The 25,129-nt window shown below is 37.3% G+C and overlaps 1 protein-coding gene across 1 annotated transcript in view; it reads left to right on the top strand.

The window, feature by feature from the left end:
- LOC134802777 (uncharacterized) overlaps positions 1-22,162 on the top strand; it is a 44,468-nt gene extending 22,306 nt beyond the window's left edge. The window contains exons 4-7 of the mRNA XM_063775480.1: positions 1,629-1,744; positions 4,146-4,238; positions 19,968-20,063; positions 21,972-22,162. Of these exons, the coding sequence (XP_063631550.1) occupies positions 1,629-1,744; positions 4,146-4,238; positions 19,968-20,063; positions 21,972-22,064 (398 nt within the window). The 3' untranslated portion in view covers positions 22,065-22,162. The remainder of the gene's footprint in view (positions 1-1,628; positions 1,745-4,145; positions 4,239-19,967; positions 20,064-21,971) is intronic.
- Positions 22,163-25,129: the final 2,967 nt, after the last annotated feature.

Genomic DNA, 25,129 nt, shown 5'->3' with positions numbered 1-25,129 from the left:
CATTATTTATGATCTTTAGGTATTTAAATAAAAGTAAACTAACAATTTGTACATTTTCGGGTATAGTGTAAACAACTTTATTTACGGTATTTGACACATTATGACTGACGTATATAGAGATGTAACTAACGCAAATCGATTGTCACAGCAAGCGATTACGATTGGATGGCACGTAGACTGAGGTATCGAATTGTGACGTATAATGAATTTTTATTTGAGATTTAAATAAAGCTAGAATTATATGGTTTTCCCGCAAGCTACCGGTCGGTCGGTGTATTTAATACACCGACCGAGTAGGTCGCACCCATTGTCAAAATTGAAACTAACTGGGGATCTATTTTAAAGTTTATTTATGTTATTTCTGTGTCAAATTTGTTGTCTGTTAAGTGACGATAAATATATCCATATTTACAGTTAATTATCCACCTTTTCCTTATTTTTATTAAAAGAAAAATGAAAAATTCATATCGATTTACTTAGACGACTACCGATTCATAACGATGGTGTTCGGCCAACCCTAAAATTAAAAAAAAAAGACGTAGAACGTAAACGTTCGCAGTGCAGTTGTTTTCCTTTGTGATTTCGATGTGCAAAACATTTTACGTAGTGTTGCTGTAGTGAGTGACAGACGTCAAATACCGTAAATAACGTTGTTTACACTATAGTTATAAAATTTATTGGTTGATCAACCAAATACAAAACCGCCTGTATCGGTCACTGAACGACTTGACTTTAACCTACATTATTTGATCATGTAATGTTTTCATCTACCCTCAACTGGCTTAAGGAACCATTTAAGGGTAGATTTTGTTTACTTTTATTTAAATATCTAAAGATAGGTACAGAATGTAGACCGGGTCGAGCCCGGGCCGGGGTATCCGACATGTCATTTTCTATGACGGCTGATCGGTGATCACGTGGTGCTTTCCATAGAAAACGAAACGCCGGAAGCTCCGGCCCGGCCCCGGCCCGGTCTAGCGTGAGTCATCCTTAACACTTCATTAATGTGATATTTTTTGCCGACTGCAATTCCAAAAAGGAGGTTCTGTATTTGGTTATGGCAATTTTTTTTATTAGTTTACATCTAGATATGAAAAAAGGATCGCATATTTATAACGATTCACGAATCGCATTTGTATTGAAGAAAAACGCTTTTAGTGTTTAAGTGTAGATTACTCATTATAAAAACAAATGCCTATAATAAATGGATAAATGCATTTTTGTCAGACTTAAAGACTTGGCCACACAGGAAGCCAGCGGGACGCGTTAAGTGCATGATGCCGCGCGTGTATGGCCAAGTCTTTAGTTAATCCATTAAAATTACAATTAAACTAAATACAAACTATTCTAAAATATAACTAAACTAAATCTAATAAAGGCCCCTGCGGCAAGGTCCCCAAGATGCTGGCTGCGTTACCCCGTTGAACTGCCAGACTGAAGCGTTGAGCGAGGTAACTGCCAGTTCTTGGGTCCCCACTTGCGTCCCTGAGTCTCTTTGAAAGGTCTTCAAAGATACTCAGAGCGCCAGGACCCCACGGACCCAGGATCTCGACGATTAAATCCATTAAATGCAAGGAACTTGTTTCGCTATCTGTGGTTCGTCTTCTATAATATTCTTCTAATTTTAGAGCAAAGAGGCAAAAAGAAGAAGAAGAAGAAGGCCATCCTGAAGCTGCTGATCCTCGGAGCCGTGCTAAAAGCCAAGATCGGGACACTGTTGCAAATTCTGTCCTTCAAGTTGCAGGTATAATTATTTAATAACTGTTACCCCCAATGAGGGTTTCCGCGATCGAGCTTTTCACTAGATGGCAGCACCGTGACGAGAGGTCTTTTTGACAGCTGCTGTCAAAATCCACCAATAAAAAAATCATGGTTAATCATGATTGGTGGATTATGACAGCTAGACCTCTCGCCACGGTGATGTCATCTAGTGAAAAACTCGATCGTGGAAACCCTCATTGATTTCCACTCATTTTGAGTAACCTCTGACCTGCTGCATTGACATATATCTCAGGACGAGCCTTGGGCACTAAGAATGGTACTAATTCAGCGGTGTCACTCACGAATTCGAGCCAATCGTGCAGTCTAACGCCACAACGCGATGGCGTGTGCGTGACATTGCAGAACTACGAGTAGCACCATTCTTAAGGGGTCCACTGATTATCGCCCGCCGGACAATATCGGCCTGTCAGTTAAAAGGTTAAAAGCAAAATTTTACAGCTCCGAACAACTGACAGGCTGATATCGTCCGGCGAACTGGTAATCCCCCAGTGTCCCTTTACGGGCACTAAAGCGGCCCACAGATTACCAGTCCGCCGGACGGTATCGGCCTGTCAGTTGTTCGGAACTGTCAAAATTTTGTTCTAACTGACAGGCCGATACCGTCCGACGGACTGTTAATCAGTGGGCCCCTTAAGACCCGTCTTTAGATATATGTCACTGGACAATTTTTACGATATACGTCGCCTGTCAGTCACTTATTAATTTCTAAATAGAATAAGTGATGACTTCCACAAGTTCCACAGTTAGTAAATATTTTATTTATTTAACCAGGAAAAACAATAATTATTAGTTTTTTTTTAACAATTGGACAAATGACAAATGTGTTTTAATGGTTTTATCTCAATCGAACGGCGTAAACATCGATTACCGTGAAGTATTCTTAGTTAGAGTTAGACCAAGATAAGTCTGCAACGATTTTGATAGCACTCTCAGTGCGAGTGTTACTTTATGAAATTATGACGTATAAATAACACTTGCACTGCGTATGCTATAAAAATCGTTGCAGACTTTTCTTGGTCTAACTCTAATAGTATACGCTTCACGCATAGTCACACATGAAAGTGGATGAACGATAGGCGATCAGTTTTATGGACTTAGCAGTAAAATTTAGAGATGCAACGGATAGTTGTTTGGCCGGATACCGGATACCGGATATTCGGCCTACCCATCGGTCGAATATTCGGTATCCGGCCGCCGTATATTCGGCCGGCGGAACTATACCTACATTTCGGTTTTTCAGGTGCATATTGTGCAGATTTTGACCAGTTTCGTAGTGAACGTTCGCGCGCACTCATTTCTAAATGAGTGCGCGTGCATGTCTGTGGAATGTTTAAATTGATTTAAAATAATAACCAGTACAATTATGACTGTTTCTTAAATTCAATTTTATTACTCCGAAATCAAGCAATGTTACTATCCGGATAGTAGGTTACTATACCGGTATCAGGCTGAATATTAATATAATGGCCGGATAGGCCGGATACCGGATAGTAACCGAATATCCGGTGCATATCTAGTAAAATTACTGGACCGTAACAGATGTGAGTCATTTATGGCGACATGTCTGTCGACCATCATTTAAGAGGGCGTGATCAATTACAATTAAGGCCACTTGCACCATTCACTAACCCGGGGTTAAGAGCCCATCAACGTGCTCACTAGCGCCACTGGTAAATTCAAAATATATTTATTTCAATTTTAATATTACAGGAGAAGCAGTACAGTGATCCCCACACTAGGCTGAGCCTGTCACGTGGGGATCTTAGCGAAATACAGAGTACCGACATGTCGCGGCTATTATTTTGCCAGAATATATTATAATTATTAATAAAGCTACTACATTCAAACTAAGAATTTTTATTAAATGACTGAGGCTCAGTCAGTGAGCAACCATCTAATTAAATACTTGTGATTATTTAAATTTAACAATACATATTAAATGTATGTAATAGGTTTTACGTTGCTGGATTCGACAATCTATGCGTCCAAAGTTAAAACGGCCGTTTTTGTTTTGAGTTCATAGATCGACGAATCCAGCAACATAAAAACTAGTTTGATGTACTCAAAAGGTACTTAAATACAAAATACAGTACGTAGCGGCCCCCTTTTTTAAATATGTATCGTTAAATTTAAATACATAATTACAATTATTTAACAGTGGCGCTACTGAGCACGTTGATGGGCTCCTAAACTCATTGTCACTTTGGGCCGATAGGTAGGTACTATAGTATTGGAACAAACTCCCAGAGGACGTTATACGTCGAGTTTGTTCCAAGTTTTGACCACTCTGTCCAACATATTATCCTTTTAACATTTTGTTTTTACTTTGTACTAGTTTTTGTAACGCATTGATCTTCTTCTAGGTTAAATTCTTCATCCTGGCGCTGATCGGTCTGGGCATCAACTTGGCGCGGTTCTGGATCGACGTGAAGAAACAGCATCAACCCCCGCAGAAGGTCAGTGCATTTCATTTAATACCTCAACTTTAACGCTGCGTCTTAAAAAGCGAACAACTCGCGAACGCGACGCGGCGCGGCGCGGCGGGCCCAAGGCGGTCGCGTTCGCAACGAGATCGCCCACGTAGGACACTTCTATAGGTATCAAAGTATTGATTCACCCCGCGCCGCATCGTTTCGCTTCGCGTTCGCGTGTTGTTCGCCTACGTAGTACATAGCTGGGCATTAACTCGTTAATCCGTTAATCGTTAATTAACGAAGTTAAGTTTTCGAGTAACGGATTAACTTTTAAGTTAACTTTAAAAACCTGTAACGGACTTGTTAACTTCCGTTAACTTTTCTTAAGTCCGTTAATCGTTAATACCTAAGTACCTACTCACACCAAGGCTGCGCGCTGCCTCAAATATAATACTAGTATGCTGTGGAACGCCTGTTTTCGGCGGGAAAAGATATTTTTTCTCCAAAACGGGCGTCGCTATCATACGACAATTTTAATGTGCTCATGTTCATGAAGGGGCACATGCACCTTATGTCAGATGCTATCGAATGATATTTTTATTGGCTATGCTATTATTAATTAGTAATGATTACCATGTTAATTAGTAGATTAGTCTTTAATAAAAATCAAAATTTATGATTATTTCTCCTAGTTTTATTTCTTATTGCGTATATTTACGATTTCGAGTTAACGATTAACGATTAACTTTAACTTCCGTTAAAACTTTTGAAGAGTAACGTTTTAACGTTTAACGAAGTTAACTTTTTATTTAACGGATTAACGATTAACGAAGTTAACTTTTTGATTAACGGTGCCCAGCTCTGGTAGTACGATGCGTAACCCTTAAATGCGTATGCATTGGCATGCCAATGCAGCGATGGGTGCAGCCTACACAACAAAAACCGGAGCCCTTTGTTTGACATAATTATTGAAAGTCATAATGTTATGATTGTCAGATTAGCATTAGTCATAATTCTGAAACCGTTAACTTTTCTGGATTTTCGTAAGGTTATCCTATAGGTTAGGTTAGGTTTGTTTTATGGCAATCCTGAAAAGTTATGCGTTTCTGAGAAATACCAAATTATGCTGACAAATGATACATTATGACTGACCCAGTTTCTTCATATACCAAAATAGGTAGTTATAAAAATATTACGGCACTATTGATGACCAAAATAGGTAGTTATAAAAATATTACGCACTATTGATGGCTTACAACCATATTGAAACATACAAATAGAAATTGTTATTGACCTAAACTACTTTACTCGCATGAAAGAACATACCTATAATTTCAATCCATCGAAATTTCTAGTACAAATTTCACCATCCATAGATAATTTGTACAATTGAGTTATTTGAATGAATAGGTATGTGCTTATTATCGATATAACGGTGGAATATCGATTTTCAAACCATGTCGAAGCTATTTGAAAGTACGATAACTATAAAAATTGCTTTTTTTGTAGCGTTATAACAACAGATGGTAACCGATGGATGGTGGTGGATGGTATGGTGGATGTTTAGGTACCTACCTAACTGACAATAATAATTCGGCCATATGTGAATATACACTCGCGCACCGAGGATTTCACACTATTGCCCGACTGTGAATTCGTTTCTGCTTCATTACCTCTAATACATCCGTAACTTTGGATTCAAATCCATACCTAAGCTAACTAAACGAATTAAGTCCTCGCCCTCGGCTTCGGTCTTCAATTCACACTCGGCCGTAAATTCTTGTTTACCGCCCTTAATACACAATGTATCTTTAGAATTGATTGACTTTGATTCTTCTTCTTCTTCCTCTCCAGTTCCCATTATTTGCGATCGGGTCTCCTCACTGTCCTGCGCCAAGTCCTACGATCTTGGGTTGTCTGTTGGGGCACCTGGGCTTTCTTGAGGTCTCTTTCTATACTTGTCCACCTTGTCTTGTGTATTGTTGTCTTGTCTTGTTGTCTTGTCCTTGTACAGGTATATGGCGGGCGGCCGCGGCCTCTTGCGGCCTCTGGTAGATTGATTTACTTTGATTGTTTTTATTTATTACTTGCAATTACGTGTACCTTCACCATAGCGATTAAAATAACGTGTAACGTTTCGCTATAGCAAGCTATAGGTACCCCATAATCGACTAGAAGTGGCTATTAAAATTCACTACAGTGAATCTTAGTAATTAAGTGTTATTTCTAGTTTCTTTATTGCTACTTCACTACACACTACAATGTAGTAGTACAGTGAACGCAATTTCTATTGGTTCGTTATTTTCTGCGGAGTTAATTGGTCTAAAGATTATTTATGGGAATGTTCATTGTGGTTTTTTTTCGTCGTTAAAGTTAGGTAGCAGGTAACTTTACAAATATGTATAAGCAAATACCACAGATCATATAATAGGTACATATGGGCGTTTACTTTTTTTCGAAAATCCATTAACTTTTGGGTTATTTCTACTCAGAATCACTAGGACTAGGTATAGATTTAAAAGTAAAAATGTGTGCCAAAAAAATGACAGTTTTGTAACGCATTTCCACATACATTTTGTATGGACCGTTACAAAACTGACACCCAAAATTTGTATGAAAAACTGGGGACCCTTATTTTCTGTGTCACATTCAATAGTACTCGTGATTCTGAATAATAACCCAAAAGTTGTTGATTTTTGTTGTTGGTGGTTGTTGGTTTGTACATTCAGCAGCAGAAGTTGCTAAGCGAGCGAGGTGTTCAAAATTACCTTGACGCGCTCTTATTCTCTTAACAATAAAGTCGCGTCAAGATAATTTTGAACACCTCGCCCGCTTAGCAACTATTGCTGCTGACTGTAGAAGCCATTATTATACAAAACTAGCGACCCGCCCCGGCTTCGCACGGGTTACACAAAACCTTAACACATTATACACCTAAAACCTTCCTCAAAATCACTCTAATGATAGATGAAAACCGCACGAAAATTCGTTCAGCAGTTTTTGAGTTTATCGCGAACATACATACACACAAACGGACAGACGCGGCGGGGGATTTGTTTTAAAAGGTGTAATGATGCCAAAAACCATATTTACACATGTTTTCGCTTTCCATATCCCACTTAACTAATACGAATGCTTAACGTTATTCATATCACGAAAGAAAGTGCTTATTAACTCGACCTTAATCTTTAGATTAAATACTCGTATAATAATTAACTGCATTAAACATGCGTGCGCATTAATTTGATGAAACTCTGCTTAGTCTAGCGATTGTGATCTCTATGTGATTATAATAAGGTTGATTTGTATAGTAGAAAAATACGTGGGAAAGAGTAAGGATTATTAGTTGTAATGAAGGATGTATGATACGGGTATATTTATAGGTACTTCGTCTTAGGATTATAAAGAAATACGCAGAGGTATACGGTTTTAAAAAAAGCACTTTCTTTAGAAACTTAAGGCGAGATTCCACCAGTGTGCGGCACAAGTATTTTTTTAATACAGTTGCTCAAAAAGTGCTACTTTACGTAGCTGTTTAGCGTGCGGAAAGTTGGTTATCTCGAACTAGTGCTTTTTACTTTTCCAATTTTTTTAAATTTATACTTGTTCCAATTCACGACTACTTATTGATGAGTGTTAATATTAGTTTCCTTTAAACGTCGTAATCAGCATAAAAACCTACTGTTAATGTAAGAATATGAAAAATATACATATTTCATATTTTAATACTTACCTCTTCATCATTATAACACGTTTATTTTTTAATATTGAATATTGAAAATTCCGTTCTTAATAAGGTGTCTGAATGGAACGGAATAGCTGTCAAACGCCCATAGATATAATATACTTAAAGACGACGTCTAAGCGAGCTGTCACTGTTACCACTTTTGTTTAGTGTACGATTAACAATGTTTTACTTATTTTTTCGCAACTGTATTAAAAAACGTCGTTCGATACACGTGCGGAAATGTCATTCTTCACTCGTCCCGAGTCTTCCCACTCGCCTGCGGCTCGTGGCAAGATATCTCGGTACTCGTGAAGTAATGACATACCTTCCGCACTAGCATCGAAATGTACTATTGTACTAAACATGCATAAGAATGTGCCGCACAGTGCCGCATACTGGTGGAATCTCGCCTTTAAACTTACTTCTAAAATTATGAAGTAACAAAAGTCTAACTATACGAGGGGCGTTCAAAATATTCTCGGTATTGATATCTTACAACCTCTTCTAAAATTTCTTTCGTTACTGGCTGCTAAGGTTTATTCATTGACATTAAAAAAAAGTATGATTCGAACCGAGATGTTCTTTTGTTTTTCTGCAATTGCTGAACAAACATGAACATCATGTGCGAATTGACAATGTTAACTAAATTAGAACATCAATGCTTCATAAGATTCTCGACAAAACAGGGTAAAAATAAAAAAAACCATAAAAGAGGAAATGGATTGTGTTTACCGTGAGTCTGCTCCTTTTTTATCTACCATTCAAAAGTGGTCAAGCGAATTTAAACGTGGAAGGGAGAGTATTGAAGATGACCCTAGACCTGGTCGGCCTGTAGTAGCTACTTCACAAGAAAATATTGATAAAGTGGAAAAACTTACATTGGAAGATGGTCGAGTGAAGGTAAAATCTATAGCTCAAGTAACCAATCTTTCTATTGGTATCATACATGATATTATCCATGACCATCTTAATATGTCAAAAGTAAGTGCAAGATGGGTTCCGCGAATGCTGACTCGGCTTCAAAAAGACATGCGTGTAGCGTGTTGTTCCGATGTTATTGACCTGTGCGGTGAAAATCCTGATGAGGTGCTGCAAAGAATAGTTACTGGAGATGAAACCTGGGTTCATCATTATGACCCAGAGAGTAAACAAGAGTCCATGCAGTGGCACATTAAGGGTTCAGCTCATCCCAAGAAGTTCAAGGTCGTCCCTTCAGCTGGCAAGGTCATAGCCACGATATTTTGGGATTGTGAAGGAATATTACTAATCGATTATAAAGAAAAAGGTTTAAATATCACAGGACAGTACTACGCTAACATTCTACGTCAATTAAAGGATGCAATCAAAGAAAAGAGGCGAGGAAAGTTAACCAAAGGTGTTCTGCTTCTGCGTGACAACGCCCCCGTCCATACTGCTCATATTGCCAAGGCAGCTATTGTTGAATGTGGGTTTAAAACTGTTACTCAGCCACCGTATAATCCGGACTTAGCCCCCAGCGATTTCTTTTTGTTCCCCAATCTTAAAAAAAATCTGCGTGGATTTTTTTTTCTGAGGATGAAGCATTGAAGGCGGCAGTGGAGGAGCATTTTTACACCAAATATAAAAAATTTTTTTATGAGGGATTAAAAAAAATAATTGATCGATCTTTTAAGTGGATGAACATAGGGGGGGAGTATATTGAAAAATAAAAATATAAAACTTTTCGTACTTGTTTGTTTTCATTCTCATACCGAGAATATTTTGAACACCCCTCGTACATACGGACACGTAATATGCCACCTAAAAAAGGTACTTAATTATCAAAAAATGACGAGTAGGTAGGAACCAGACACCATCAGTAATTTTGTCATTATTTTTAACACGTTGACTGCGGTAGGGGGTGATACCTCTACCCTCCATACGTACGACCTTGTATAACTACCTACTACCCACATATCTCAGAGTCGACAGACTGGTTGCATCCCACCGCTGCATAAAGGTCTCGAGGTCAGCTTGCACTTTCTCTGCATTGATGCACCTAGCGATAACGGCGATAACTTGAAATAGAGGCTGTATGATAGACTAGATAAGTCTCGATAGGTAGTCTTTTCAACGTGGGAACGTTTGCGATAGGCTGAAGTTATATACCCACTCATGCGGGGTAATTGACCTGACTATAAAAAAAGTCTGTATCTTTAGGTATTTAAAAAAAGTAAACAAAATCTACCCTCAAATGGCGTCTTAATCCAGTTGAGGGTAGATGAAAAGATTACATTATCAAATAATGTAGGTTAAAGTCAGGTCGTTCAGTGACAGGTCCAGCGGGCTCAGCACGGTTCCATTTTTATCGACTATCACTATGCGCGTCCCTTTCGCACTTACATACTTGTTAGAACGTGACAGGCATGGTGACAAGGGATAAAAACACGACCGTGCTAAGCCGCCAGGTTGTTTTGTATTTGGTTGGTTAATCAATAAATGTTATAACTACCCGAAAATGTACAAATTATTTGTTTACTTTAATTTAAGTACCTAAAGATACAGAGTATAGAGGGTTAATAGTTATAGAGTCAGGTGTTACTTTGCGGAAATCCATATTACCAGTGCTAACCCGTTAAATTAAGTGCTTATTTTTTGCCTAAGAAATTAGCCTAAGAGCATGATGGAACGGTTTTTTATTATTTATTTATGCCTTTTGGTAGCGGCACACATTTTAAAAACTGATTTAGAGTTAGACCACAGATAAGTCTGCATGGATTCTAATAACACACGCAGTGCAAGTAGTGAGTACGTTTAAAATATCACTTGCACTTCGTGTGCTATCAAAATCGTTGCAGTCTTCTCTTGGTCTAACTCTAATAGCTAATGTTCAATTATTATTTAATTTTTAAACTTACGCTTATTACATAACTTATTTACTTATTACATATAAAACGCTCACGCCCCGCCCGGAAAACGCGCATGTGTGACGGAACCTTTAGAATGCCATTTGACTTTGATCATTATTCTTTCACTGATATGTGTTAACTTGTTAAATATTAACGCCATCTACTCGAGATTAGGCTGAAGGTTATGGCGCCATTGCTCGAAAAGATTGCACCATACTTAGTCGAGTAGATGGCGTTAATATTAGGTAATATTTAATAAGTTAACACATATCAGTGAAAGAATAAGGATCAAAGTCAAATGGCGTTCTAACAGTTTTATGTTCTGTCGAAAGATGGCAGTAAATTTACACTGGCTACATAATATACTTTGACAATCCGTCTCTATACACTCTTTCTCTTTGCTATAACAAAATACATCCCTGTTAAAACAGAAGCGAGGTAAACAACTTATTTCCTTAACCATCGCCACTCGTGCAAGATGCACCGCGTGCAGTAGAAAGTGCAACGGTTGACACTAGTGTTGACCTTCATTATGCCACGGGCGATAAAAGCGGAGATGACTTCATACTGATCCTATGAAATTCATGTTTGCAAACTTGTATGAAAGTGAAATGATACACTACAAGCACTGGTGGCCTAGCGGTAAGAGCATGCGACTTTCAATCCGGAGGTCGCGGGTTCAAACCCCGGCTCGTACCAATGAGTTTTTCGGAACTTACGTACGAAATATCATTTGATATTTACCAGTTGCTTTTCGGTGAACGAAAACGTCGTGAGGAAACCGGACTAATCCCAATAAGGCCTAGTTTCCCCTCTGGTTGGAAGGTCAAATGGCAGTCGCTTTTGTAAAAACTAGTGCCTACATCAAATCATGGGATTAGTTGTCAAGCGGACCCCAGGCTCCCATGAGCCGTGGTAAAATGCCGGGATAACGCGAGGAAGAAGAGATAAAAGTGAAATAATAGGGCGAATTACTTACTGCAATGTTCAGAAAAAATGGTACCATAGGTAGTACATTTTCAAAAAACCATCAACTTTTGGGTTATCAGACTCTTGGGTTGGGTGGGTCGATTGGGTGGACTCAGAATCACGAGTAGGTACTATTGAATGAGACAAAGAAAAAGTGTTCCCAGTTTTTCATACAAATTTTGGGTGTCAGTTTTGTAACGGTCCATACAAAATGTATGTGAAAATGCGTTACAAAACTGACTTTTTTTTTCGACACATTTTTTTTTCTTTTAAATCGATTGTCCTCGTAATTCTGAGTAGAAATAACCCAATAGTTGATGGACTTTCGAAAAAAAGTACACTTTTAAGTGAAAACGCCCTTATAATTATTATAGCTTTTATAAGTATGCTGTCGGATGCAAAGCTTTTTATAGTTAAATTTAGTATTACCACGAAGAAGGCCATTAAACAACCAGTAGAATCAGCCACATAGTAAATAGTACCTGTGTAAATGTTAATGCACACATTAATTACAAGTTACACAATTTATCATCCTGACCTTTCTCCGCGCTTTCCGTGCCCCGTGGCCTAAACCGTGCATCCGTGACTGAGTGTATATTTCTAAATGCATTAGACGTATCAACATATCAACATTAATATCGGAAACAAGTTAGCTAAATCGGAAAAAAGCTTATTAACAGGTGCATTAGCAAAAATAACACTTGATTCGATATTAAATGCCGTAAAATGGGGTGAGTTGGTACAAATGCGAAGTTCAAACCTCAATAAAAGTTTATTTTTATATCCTCCTAAGGCCCAAGGTCCTACGTATAGTACTTATTCAGTTTGATGAAATTTAAATCATATTCAATTGGAACAGAGTCGCATTTGTTCTGTTTCGTTCAATTTTCAAACAAAACCAAAATCAACTCTATTCCCTGCACTAAAGGTTCAAATTTCAGTGGCATATTCTGGATTTTTCATTTGTATGGCTGGGCCTTGGGAGGTTAAGTGGCACGTTGATTTATATACTTGAAAAGTGTTCAGGTAGTATGAAAATTTGTTTTTCAATGATAATCTGTCGTTTCATTTCATAGATTCAACGATAAACACAAAATAGTAGGAAATCCCAGCTCACTCCGTAGTCGGGGTTAGGGGGATAGGAATTGATTGAAATGGGACAATTGCTAAAATTGACACAATATTACAATAGCTTGACTTCTCAAGAGAATAAAGTATTTACGTAACAATGTGATAAATCTGGTCTAAAAATACCATCTCACCGTACCATGCCTCCTCACCCCATTCATAACCTAACTGCCCTGTAATCCCTACTTATCCCATTTTACGGTACTTAATTAAATTTTAATTCGTCACTTGTACATTTTTGGTCGCGTCGAACTGGGATACGATTACGAATCAACTCACGTATGCTGCGCTCTAATCTTATGTATGTATGTTTGTATGTCCGTGAGTATATGGGTAAGAGGCACGGCCGTCCGCTTTCAGACCAGTTTGTCGACTGGTTGGTGAATTTGTTGTTTTACTCGACTTGCAGGTTTTTAGCTTGATAAGCCATTTGATTCATTGAAGAACGGCTTCCTAGCCTAGTCGGTAGTGACCACGTAATAACTAGTTATTAAATGAATAGGTACACAAATACAGAAAGATAAAAATCATACATATTATTTTCGTCCGACATCCGATATCGGATCGGGCAGTGTGAAAATGCTCTTAGTTAATGCACATTCTCATTTGAAGATTCCATGCTGATTCATTTAAATTAAGAACATTCCGTTGCATAAACTTGTTTTACACAAAACATCTCGAAAAATCCTGACTTTCACTTCAGTGTAAGTGGTCACGAATCATGATAGGATCAAGTTATGGTCATTTGTTTGCTTCGGTTGTATTGAAGTCATGACTCAACGACGTCATTTCGAGTAGTGGAACCTTGGTAACACGAAGTTCTTGGGACATGGAGAAAAAAGTGTAGCGGTAGGTTACTATAGTTATAGTTTGTCAAAGGACTGTCTCATTTCAATCATAGACAGAGAGAATCATACTATCTTTGTCTTACACTAGTACTAGCACCCAAAAGAAAACCTTTAGTTCATTTTCATAATTACGATTTCGTAATTGGCTACGAAACGTGAATTATTTTTCACTGCTTGATGGTCATTAATTATCAAACAAGAATTTAATTACTGTTTTAGTAATCGGGTTTCGTAGGTAACTCCGATGTAAGATTTTTTTGTGATTAGGTACCTACCTACCTAGTGAGTTGGCTACGAAAAGGGAATTATGTGTGGCTGTTTCGTGCTCAATTATCAATTATATATAGTAGAAATTCAATATAGTAGAAATTGCTTCAACACATGTTATATTAAAAACAAGCTTCCTATCTTTCGCATTGTTAAAATAATGCTTTTAGTTTTTTAGTAAAATGAATTACCTGTTATCTTATAAAAAAATATATCTGATATTCTACCCCAAGGATCGCCACAATTGGGGAAACCCATGTTCAGCAGTGAACGTCTATCGGTTGATATGATGATTATGAGACTGCTATTATGATACTATCTGACTTGAGTTTTTTTACTAAACTTTGGTTAGATAAGAATGCCTAATCTGTTTGTACAAACAGATTATTCTTTCTTTTCTTTAACTTTGATGAAGGAGGTTAGAACCGCAACAGAAAAGTTTATAACAAGGAGTTAGATTAGTCCAATAAATTCTTGCTTAATAATTAATTATGAAAGATGAAAAAACTAATGAGTTTCGTAATTAACTACGAACTAAGAAAAAGTACTCGATTACAAAAACAGAAAATAAATTCTTCTTTAATAATTAATTATGAAACAGCGAAAAATAATTCCACTTATGTAGCCAATTACGAAATCGTAATTATGAAAACGAACTAAAGGAAAGAAAAGGATGGGTATAGTTTTCCTGGTTCTTACTGACTGACATATTGGTTTGACCAACTATATTTGAAGTCATACGGGTATCGAGCTATTGCCATTGACATATTATATAAAAACGGGCTTACGGGCAATAAGAATGGGGCCAGTACAGTAACTTTAACCCGTGATAAAAGTAAAAACTTGATAATATTTCATCCCAACCGGTTAATTGTCAAATATTATAGTTAAACCAACGTAAAACTTAACACTAGTGGCTCTGTGAGCTGTAGACCTCGCGAGCAGAGTTTAAAACTGAATAAATGTATGGTACCGTTGTTTTGAAGAATTTAGAGAATCTAATTTTACCATAAAAACTTAACTATCAATTGCTTACAAAATTCGGGAATTGGTTTAGAAATGCGACCTGTAGAGTAGAACATATGGACATACGAAACAATTTTTGGCTAACAGGCCAATTCAAACTTACACTGATATCAGAAAGACATCTAACTGATGTCATTTAGTTATCGTGCATTTCACTCGTTCTTGTCCGTACATGTATTGGCGCAAGCGAGACGCACGATGACTACTAAATAACATGATAAAAATATCATCCCGATGTCAGTGTACGGTCGATGCCCCTTAAGTATACACGTCGCCATACTAATTGTATAGAAAAGTGGATAGAGTTAGACCAAGAAAAGTCTGCAGAGATTTTGACAGCACACGCAGTGCCAATGTTATTTGTGCCAGTGTCAAAATCTCTGCAGACTTTTCTTGGTCTAACTCTACCTATATTAGGAAACCAACATTACCTTTGAATTAACCTGTACGGTTACCATCAGTTTGTCACTGACATAAACGCCGTCGAGAACGTAATTTACTTTCTATACATCCCGTTTGCACTAATATGCGAGTGCGAGCGAGATGTATAGAAAGTAAATTACGTTCTCGACGGCGTATATGTCAGTGACAAACTGATGGTAACCGTACTGTAAACTGCTTCGTGCGCGAGCGTGGCCCATAATTTCCGAAAATCATTTTTTCTTCGAGGCAATTACTCCGTTCTCATATTTTGCGTTGCCCATAATTTCCCGAAATCATTCATTCTCGGTAGCAATTACTCCGTTCCCATATTTTCCCAATGGTTTTCTTCCGCAATCGCCTATTTTTAATATTTTTAAATTAATCTTTTCCTTATAGTTTTCGTTCTTTTAAATATCTAGGATAATATTTTCTTGTTACTGTATGTTAATAGTGTAGTAATTATATTTGTTACTTGTAGGTATTTCACATACAACAAATATCAAAAACACTAAAATTAAAACATAATCTAAAAAACTACAAGTAAAAAACCAAACGCTGTCAGCCAATAACTCTAACCATACCTATCTCTGGGAGCAGATTCGTTTTTAGGGTCATCAAAAAAAAAATAACCCTAACCTACCTATCTCTGGGAGCAGTTTCGTTTTTAGGGTCATCAAAAAAAAATAACCCTAACCTACCTATCTCTGGGAGCAGTTTCGTTTATACGGTCATCAAAAAAAATAACCCTAACCTACCTATTTGAAAAAAACCTGGTTATTTTTACCACTAGCATTAAAAAAAAGAGAAAATATGGAGATAGAGAATATTTAGTTAATGAAAAAAAAACCTACTGGTTATTTTAACTACTACTGGGATTAAAAAGAAAAGGGAATAAATTGAGAAAAGGAAAATTTAGTTTATGAAAAAATGTACACGAAAAATTAAATAAAGCGAAGAAATTCCACTGGGAAAAAATGAGAACGGAGTAATTGCCTCGAAGAAAAAATGATTTGCGGAAATTATGGGCCATTTTAGCGAGGCGATCCAAATTAAAAGGTTCAAAGTCTAACTAACATTATTGTTAGTTAGACTTTGAGCCCGGGAAAGCGCAACGTACGAGCAACCTACAGCTAGTTCTAGCCCTAGGCAATGTTAACCCCTGCGATTTATGGATGGTGACCGCCCATGCTATAAACGTAAGTGGAAATTGACTCCTGGAACAGCCATGCCCTTGAACTAAAACCGCTAAAAAATGTTCAAACAAAAACTCAAACGAATACGCTTACCTCGCGCTTCGCGCTCGCTTGATCAATCAGCAATACGATGTTTAAGTGCAAAAAAAAAATAAAAAAAATTGCATTTATTGGGGATCGAACCGGGTACCTATTCCCATATGCTTGCTTGTAAGCGTCTTTCCAACTGCGCTATGATAGCATTTAGATGAGCTGACGAAATTTGGTTACTTATTCTCGAGTAAGAATTTAAATATCTAATCTAAAGAGAATAAAGTGTATAGGGGACGTGCATGAACTATAGGGGGCAGCACAGGAGCCGTCAGATCTTTGGCGCGAAGCGTAGATGTGTAGTTTATGATTCCGATGTAGCCCACGAGATGGCAGAACCTACTATGTACAAGGAAACGTACTTACGAGAACGGTAGATGGTAGCACTTGCTTTGGCAATGTACATGTGCACATATGTTTCCGATTCAGGCCACAAGATGGCAGGCCCTCCAACGCGCACGGTCCCTATAGTGGGCGTGCGTGAACTATAGGGGGTAGCATAGGAGCCGTCAGATTTTTGGCGTGAGGCGTAAATGTGACGTTTATGCTTCCGATGTAGCCCACAAGATGACAGAACCTACTATGCATAAGGAAACGTACCTACAAGAACGGTAGATGGTAGAACTTGTTTTGGCAATGTACATGTTTCCGATTCAGGCCACAAGATGGCAGACCCTCCAACGCGCACGGTCCCTATATGTAGTAGAGGGTTATTGTCATACTAAATTTTGTAGTCACAGTAAATTTACTGCCATCTTTCGATACAGGATTAAAATGAAAATGAAAAAAAAAATATCAATAAATGTATATCGTCGTTGCGCTTTCCAAATCTGATATGTGTTCGATTTTTGATTGACAAATAGGTACCTAGCAACGAAACACATAAGGTATTAATTCATTTGATTGAAACCTCGCACATATCAGATTTGGAAAGCGCAACGACGATATATGTATGGATAAATGATTTTTTTTATTTTTAGAACGCCATATGATTTTGACCCATGTTCTTTTACTGATATGAGTAAAAATTGTTAAATATAAAATGGTGTCGCCATATAGACGAGCATAGGCCAAAGGTATGGCGCCGTATATTCAAGAATCAAATTTTCTTTAAAGCGCAAAAAGCCATCATCTGTTGCAAAAAATAAACGAATGCGCTTAGCCCGCGCTTGATAAATAAAAAATACGATTTTTTTCATTTTTTCAAAATAAAAAAATAAAATAAAAAACAACAATTGATACGAAATTTAAGTACTTATAAAAAAATACAAAAAGTTATGTAGTAGCATACAATTACTGGGGATGGAACCAGGGACCTCCCTATGCAAACAAAAAAGCGAACGTTTGCAAAATGCGCCATGATAGTTCTTACTAAAGCTGACGAAATTTAGCTACTCATTCTCAAGTAAAAACTAAATATCTAAATACCGCCGAAACCAGTGATACAAATTTTCTGAATTTTTGGCCTATTAATCTATAAACATATATCAAAAAGAAAAAACTCTTATGGTATCGATACGACTATTTGTTTAGGCGACAGGTATCACGACTCCGCCATTTTTAAAAATTTCCAAAAACCGGATTGACAAAAAAATTTTATTTAGTCATAGAATCTGGTCACAAAATTTCATGAGAATCGGTTAAGAATTGCGACCTGTAGAGGAGAACATCCGGAAATACAAAACTAAATATCTAAATACCGCCTAAACCAGCGATAATTTTTTTCTGCATTTTTTGCTATTAACTCTGTAAACATGTCTCAAAAAGAAAAAACTCTTATGATATCGATACGACTATTTGTTTAGGCACCAGGTATCACGACTCCACCATTTTTAAAAATTTCTAAAAACCGGATTGACAAAAAAATTTTATTTAGTCATAAAATTCGGTCACAAAATTTCACGAGAATCGGTTAAGAATTGCGACCTGTAGAGGAGAACATCCGGACATACGAAAGCAAAATGCCCGAGTCAAAACGTAGACCTTCGCTTCGCTTCGGTCAATTATGGCAATATCATGGGATATTGCCATAATGTTAAGTTGACAATATAACTATCTTGTTGTGCAGTTATATAGCAATTTGTTTCTAAATTGAGGGGTCAACTTTCCAAGCCAAACTTTTAAGGTGACTGGTTTTATTTAATTACTTACATTTCATAGTGAAATGGTGAAATGTACGGTTTGCGTGCGCCATCAATTTATCACCAAACATACTTCAATCTATTTTACAATACTTTATTTGCTTAGTAATACGGGTCTGAATTCAATAATTCAACTTATTTGTTAAGTCGTTGGGTATAAGCTATGTACACTGGCGTTCAAAAGTGCATGGAGATGTTTCAACCGTAATATTAAGGCATTACGGTCGACGTCTATCCATGCAATTTTAAACGCCACTGTACATGCAAGGTGAAATTTGGCATGAATTTGTAAAATTTGGGTGAAATTTTAAGTGTGTGAATGTTTTGAGTGTGTTAATAATTTGCAATATTACTCGCAGTTTATACGGTTTTATGGACATGTATAGGATTTTACGGTGCGATTCAGATTGGTAGGTTATTTATACCTAGGTTCTTAATTTTTTTTTACTAGCCCTCTTATCTTCCACGACTCCCGACATAGCGCCTTCTGCCGCCCGTTGTTGAGAAAGGTGTTTAGGTCGTCCCTACATAAAATAATATACATAAGTAAAAATATTGTTACACATTGTCTTGAAATCCGAATAAAACCCTATAATTATGTTAAAAAATGATTATTTAAATTAAGAAAATACCTAAGGCCCCTCCTGGTCAAAATAGCCAAAAATCTGAAGAGTCTAACGATGTTTATAGACTAACGACGCGGTGTATTCCCATCTGTCCCCGCCCCACGTGTCCACCGCCATACATGAGGCGGGGACAAGTGGGAATTATTTGTATGCAGCGCCTATTCCCATCTGTTCCCGGCGGGGACAAATGGGAATACACAAACGATGCGTCCGATAAGTCACGCTGCGGGAGGGACGCTTGATGGGTTAAAGGCCTGTGCACACCGGCTGCGTGTGCGTGACGCGTACGTGCGCGTGCGGCGTTGTAGTATACAGATCCTTATGAGAGACGGCACACCGCTTGCGTGACGTGTGCGTGTGCGGCTCCAACATTTTAGCGCACGCGCACGTGCACATCACGCACACGCAAGCCGGTGTGCACAGGCCTTAAGAGTTAGATTAAATGTGTATGTCTGTTTGTCTGCAGGTGATATACTACGAGCACGCGCAGCACCAACACCACTATGATCATGAGGAGGAGCCCGGCTGGGGTCCATGGTCCCGCACAATGGACACAGTTGACGTAAGTCTTTAAACATTATTACACTTGGTGATATCAATACCCTTTTAAGCGCCACTTGCACCATCCCACAAATCCGGGGGTAACCGGTTAAACCGTTAACCCAGTGTCAAATAATACTGGTAACCATGGTAACTCTAGGTTTAACCAGGGGTGCGAAACTCCTGACTTCTCGGCTCCGCTCGGCTCAGGATGGCTCCGAGCAATTATTAGGGTTGACACAACTTGACGTCCCTTTGCGTGCACGACCACAGATAAGATAATAGCTTGAATTTTGACAACCCTATTAAGGGTTGTCAAAATTCAAGCTACCCCTTCGGCAATATCCCTTTCGGCTATTAAGCCGAAAGGGATAGTGCCATATTAGAAAGAGACAGCATCATTCGACCCTGAACCGCTGTCAAACTTCGGTTTCGTAGGAAGTTTCCTTTCTGTGCGGTAGTACTATTATTTATTCTGTGGTTTAACCTGTTAACCCCGGGTTAGTGAGCTGGTGCAAGTGGCCCTAAGACAACTAATGGGAGAGTTAGACCAAGATAAATCCGCAACGATTTTGCTAGCACATGCCAAAATTTTATGAAATTATGACGTATACCTAAATGACTAGTTTTTCGTGTGCTATCAAAATCGTTGCAGACTTCTCTTGGTCTAACTCTACGCACGTACCGTTGAAATATTAACCCTGCACATGCCACACATTGGATACCTACATCCTATAGAAATTCTACTATACTATTATATGTTATATTATTATATGTTATAGAATTGACAACCGGTCTGGCCTAGTGGGTCTAGTGACCCTGCCCGTGAAGCCGATGGTCCGGGGTTCGAATCCCAGTAAGGGCATTTATTTGTGTAATGACACAGATATTTGTTCCTGAGTCATGGTTGTTTTCTATGTATATATATATTATATATATCGTTGTCTGAGTAGGTACCCACAACACAAGCATTCTTGAGCTTACTGTGGGACTTAGTCAATCTGTCTAAGAATGTCCTATAATATTTATTTCTTTATTTATAGAATTTCTTATTCTCTCGACACTATAGATTGGCTCATCACGATAGGACCGGGAGAAAGCGCTTTCACCCCGGACTGAACCAACGACCCTTTACCTTTGCATTCCTTGACTTTCCTGCCTTTCGCAAGCCTGTCGCCAACCAGTTTGCTATTGTTTATTTCACAACCGCTGTTACAACTACCTACATATTATTATAACGGCCTTTACAGCCATTCAATTGTTTTTTTGACGATCGGTCTAGCCTAGTGGATAGTGGCCCTGCCTAGGAAGCCGATGGTTCCGGGTTCGAATCCCGGTAAGGGCATTTATTTGTGTGATGAGCACAGATATTTGTTCCTGAGTCATGTGTGTTTATGATATTTTTGAGTAGGTACCCACAACACAAGCCTTCTTGAGCTTACCGTGAGACTTACAATTAGTCAATTTGTGTAAGGATGTCCTTATATAATATTTATTTTATTTCTTGGGCAGCTAATTCCAAATTGAAAGTGGACTTTCAATGCCTGTTTTGCTTCGTGACGCAGTATAATTAGGCCATGGAATGTTATCTGAATGTTATCTTTATTATAAGCTACCTACTTACTTATGTTAGCTTGAGTACAGCTAAAAAAAGGCTGGATCTCCAGTCCATGAGTCCGAAGGCCCTAATTCCTACGCTAGACCAAGATAAGTCTACAACGATTTTGATGATAGCATGCGCAGTGCGAGTGTTATTTATTACGTCATCATTTCATAAAAGTTTGACGTTTACAAACATAAAAATAACACTATCAAAATTGTTGTAGACTTAAGAGTATATTGGTCTAACTCTACTACTACTATGCTACGTAGTTAGCTAAAATGACACTTTCAAATTCGAAACACTAAAAATAACCCATTTCTTTTTCAGGATTCCGATTTGGATGACATCGGCTCGAACAGCCCGTACAGAGGGCAGGAGAAGCCAGCGACGTATATCCGACCTCTTCTTACCCGGGTCTAGGCGTATGCTTGTCTCTTTCCCTCTAGTCCCAGTAGCTTCGTTGTTCGGTATTCGGTAACTTACAGTGTCTATTCGTCCCCGCTGGGTACAGATGGGTGGGATGGGAATAGGTAGGTTGAATGAGGTTCACAAGAATTATTCTCATCTGTACCCGCTTCTTGTATGGCTGCGGTAACGGAGAGCGGGGACAAATGGGAATACACCGAACTTATCCTTGTTTGATATATGTTTTGGCATACTTCGTCTATCGGATAATACGGGAAAAAATCGGCTTATAACTGACTGACAACTTTACTTAGTAAATAGTTTCGGAATTATCCGTCAATCGGAATTGTCCCAAAAGTTTTATTTGAAAAGGGTCAGTAACCAAAAACAACAGAAATACTGAGATTACAGGTCTATTCGCTTTTTATGTGCAAATAAATGATTATGATTATCTACAGTCACTTTAGGTTATAAAACTAGAGTACTAAAATAGGGTAAATTATTAAGATAACGGTACTAAAAGCATTCTTAGTTATAGTAATCAAGTTTACCAAAAAATTATCCATTTATTCATTTATTATTTTATCCTAATATTGTCCACCAGCTTGACGTTTACTACATTACCTACATTGGGTAAAGATCGAATAAAATGATGTTTGTTTATTTTTTCATGACTAAATCGGATTACTAAACCTACTTCTAAACATAACCACAAAATATATTTAGTCGTGTCGTGTGAATTCTTTGAGATCAAGTTTTTTGCAATAGCAAATGATTAAGTAGGTATGTATATACATAGGGCCCAGGACCTAGTACGACTAGTAGTAAGAAGATCGAACATAAGACGTACGTATGTACTGTACTCATCTATAGGACATATATAGGGTCCTATAGATGTCCTATAGATGAGCTGATGGGTACAGTACATACGTACGTCTTATATTCGATCTTGCCTCATGTTTTAGGTAACTATTTAATTGTACCGTATTTTGTTTTTATTTTAACTTTTTTATTGTTTTGTTTTTAGTTTAAATTATTTATTTCGACCTAAGTTATTTATTATTACTGTAAGAAAGTGTACAAAATAATGTAGATTCTATCGAATCGTTAGAATATTAGCTACTTAATTACTGCATTTATATTTTTGTTGAAATGTATTCATACAAATTTTTAAATTCAAATAATTGTTCTTGTATTTTGACATATTTTCAATGATCTTTCTAATTTTAAATGTTACTGTCATGGAGTATATAGTACCTTTACCTTCCATAGTTACTGTTATGTACATTTATTAGTATGTAAGACATATATATATTCATTAAAAAAATTCAAATTCATTCAAAAATTCATTAAAATTTTCGCGGATTAGCAAAGTAATATTTTCGTTTTAATTAATATGGATTTCCGCAAAGTAACGCCTGATTCTATTCACTATATATATATATATTCATATAAACCTAACCCATAATATATAAATAAAATGTACTTACCCAACTTTTTAACCGCACTGTCTAATTTTGGAACCATTTTTTTTAAATACAATTTTAAAGAATTTTAGTAACCTCTGGGTCTCGATGACAAGACCTCTTTCTATACTAAACTGCACGACTTTGTAATATAATCTTGGATAAATTTAGAGAAACGCAAAAAAAGATTTAGTTACCTACTGGATTAAAGTAATTTCAAAATTAGTAATTTAACTCTATTTTTGGTTCCTCTAAATATGTCCGTGAGTGTATTTCTTCTGCACTTTTATTAACTGTATAATTTTTTTACATTAAATTGTATTTTTGTTATTTATTAACGGCTAGGTATGTTGCTTTACTAGGGTTGCAGAAATCAGTAAAGTTTCAAAAAAATGTCAATGTTAAATAATAATTTTATTTTTCGTGAAAAATGTTTCCATGACATTTTGATGAAACTTTGCATTATTTTCTAAATTTATCAGTATTTTAAGTATTTATTTTAAAATAAGTGTTTGTGTAAGTTGTCGCCATAATGTATGTATTTATTTTTTGATGATTTTCGATGGTTAATAAATATTTTTATATTTGATCTATGAATTTTAATGTATATTCCAAGCTTACGAAAAAATACTCCAGGCCATTCACTAATCCCTGTTATTTCTGGTAGGAATAAATGAATGAGGGGTAGTGTTATTCCCATCTGTCCCCGACTCCCCACCCCACGTGACCGCCATCATACATAAGGCGGGGAACAAATGGGAATGATTTATATGAAGCTCCTTTTCCCAACTGTCCTATGCGGGTACAATAGGGTGTAATTTTTTTAGTAAACCATAGAGAGTAACTTATACATACTAGGCATTAAACAGTTTTTGACAAGTTTTTACTATGATATTGATGCATCAAGGCGGTTTGTTTACAGGTGGCCTGCCGCGAAACGAGAAAATCTAAATTTCATTATCTGCCTCTCTATCGATCGAATAAGCAAGAGTGATAGAGAGGCAGAAACCGAACTTTCAACTGTCGTGTTTCACGGTAGGCCATGTGATTGAGTTAGTGACATCCTCTACGCAGTGTTTTGCGTAATATCCCCTGTTGGGAATACACCCTAGTTAAGTATGTAATTTTCCATTCTTTATTTCGAACAAAGTGGTAGGCACCGGTAATTAAGTAATTACTTATATTGTCCACACTATACGTGCATTGCCCATACTATGTTCATATTTATCATTCATGTAGCAAATTGAACGAACGTGAACGAATGAGTGAATGTATCAGTCAAGGCTCAGAACCGGTTTTTTTTTGCAAAATCCCGAAATAGCCCAATACTATTAATTATTTTATGCTCTTTACGTAGGACTGAATCGTGTATTTAGGTAACAACTTCGTATTATTAGATCGTCCCATTAAAAATGAAATAATAGACCAAAAACCGAAAAAGAACGTAATAATACCGGTATTTTTTGTATGAAGAAAAAACCGGTTCCGAGCCTTGGTATCAGTAGTATTTAAACTGACTGTTGAACATGCTATCGGTATGCAGAATGAACATTTCAGAATCTCTCTGTCATTGTATATTACATGTTGCAGTGAAACAAAATGAAACAAAACCGG

Source organism: Cydia splendana, chromosome 25 (assembly GCF_910591565.1).
Source record: "Cydia splendana chromosome 25, ilCydSple1.2, whole genome shotgun sequence".
NCBI classification, from domain to species: Eukaryota; Metazoa; Arthropoda; class Insecta; order Lepidoptera; family Tortricidae; genus Cydia; species Cydia splendana.
The sequence above is the reverse complement of the archived record's forward strand: the minus strand, read 5'-3'. Positions and strand labels throughout refer to the sequence as shown.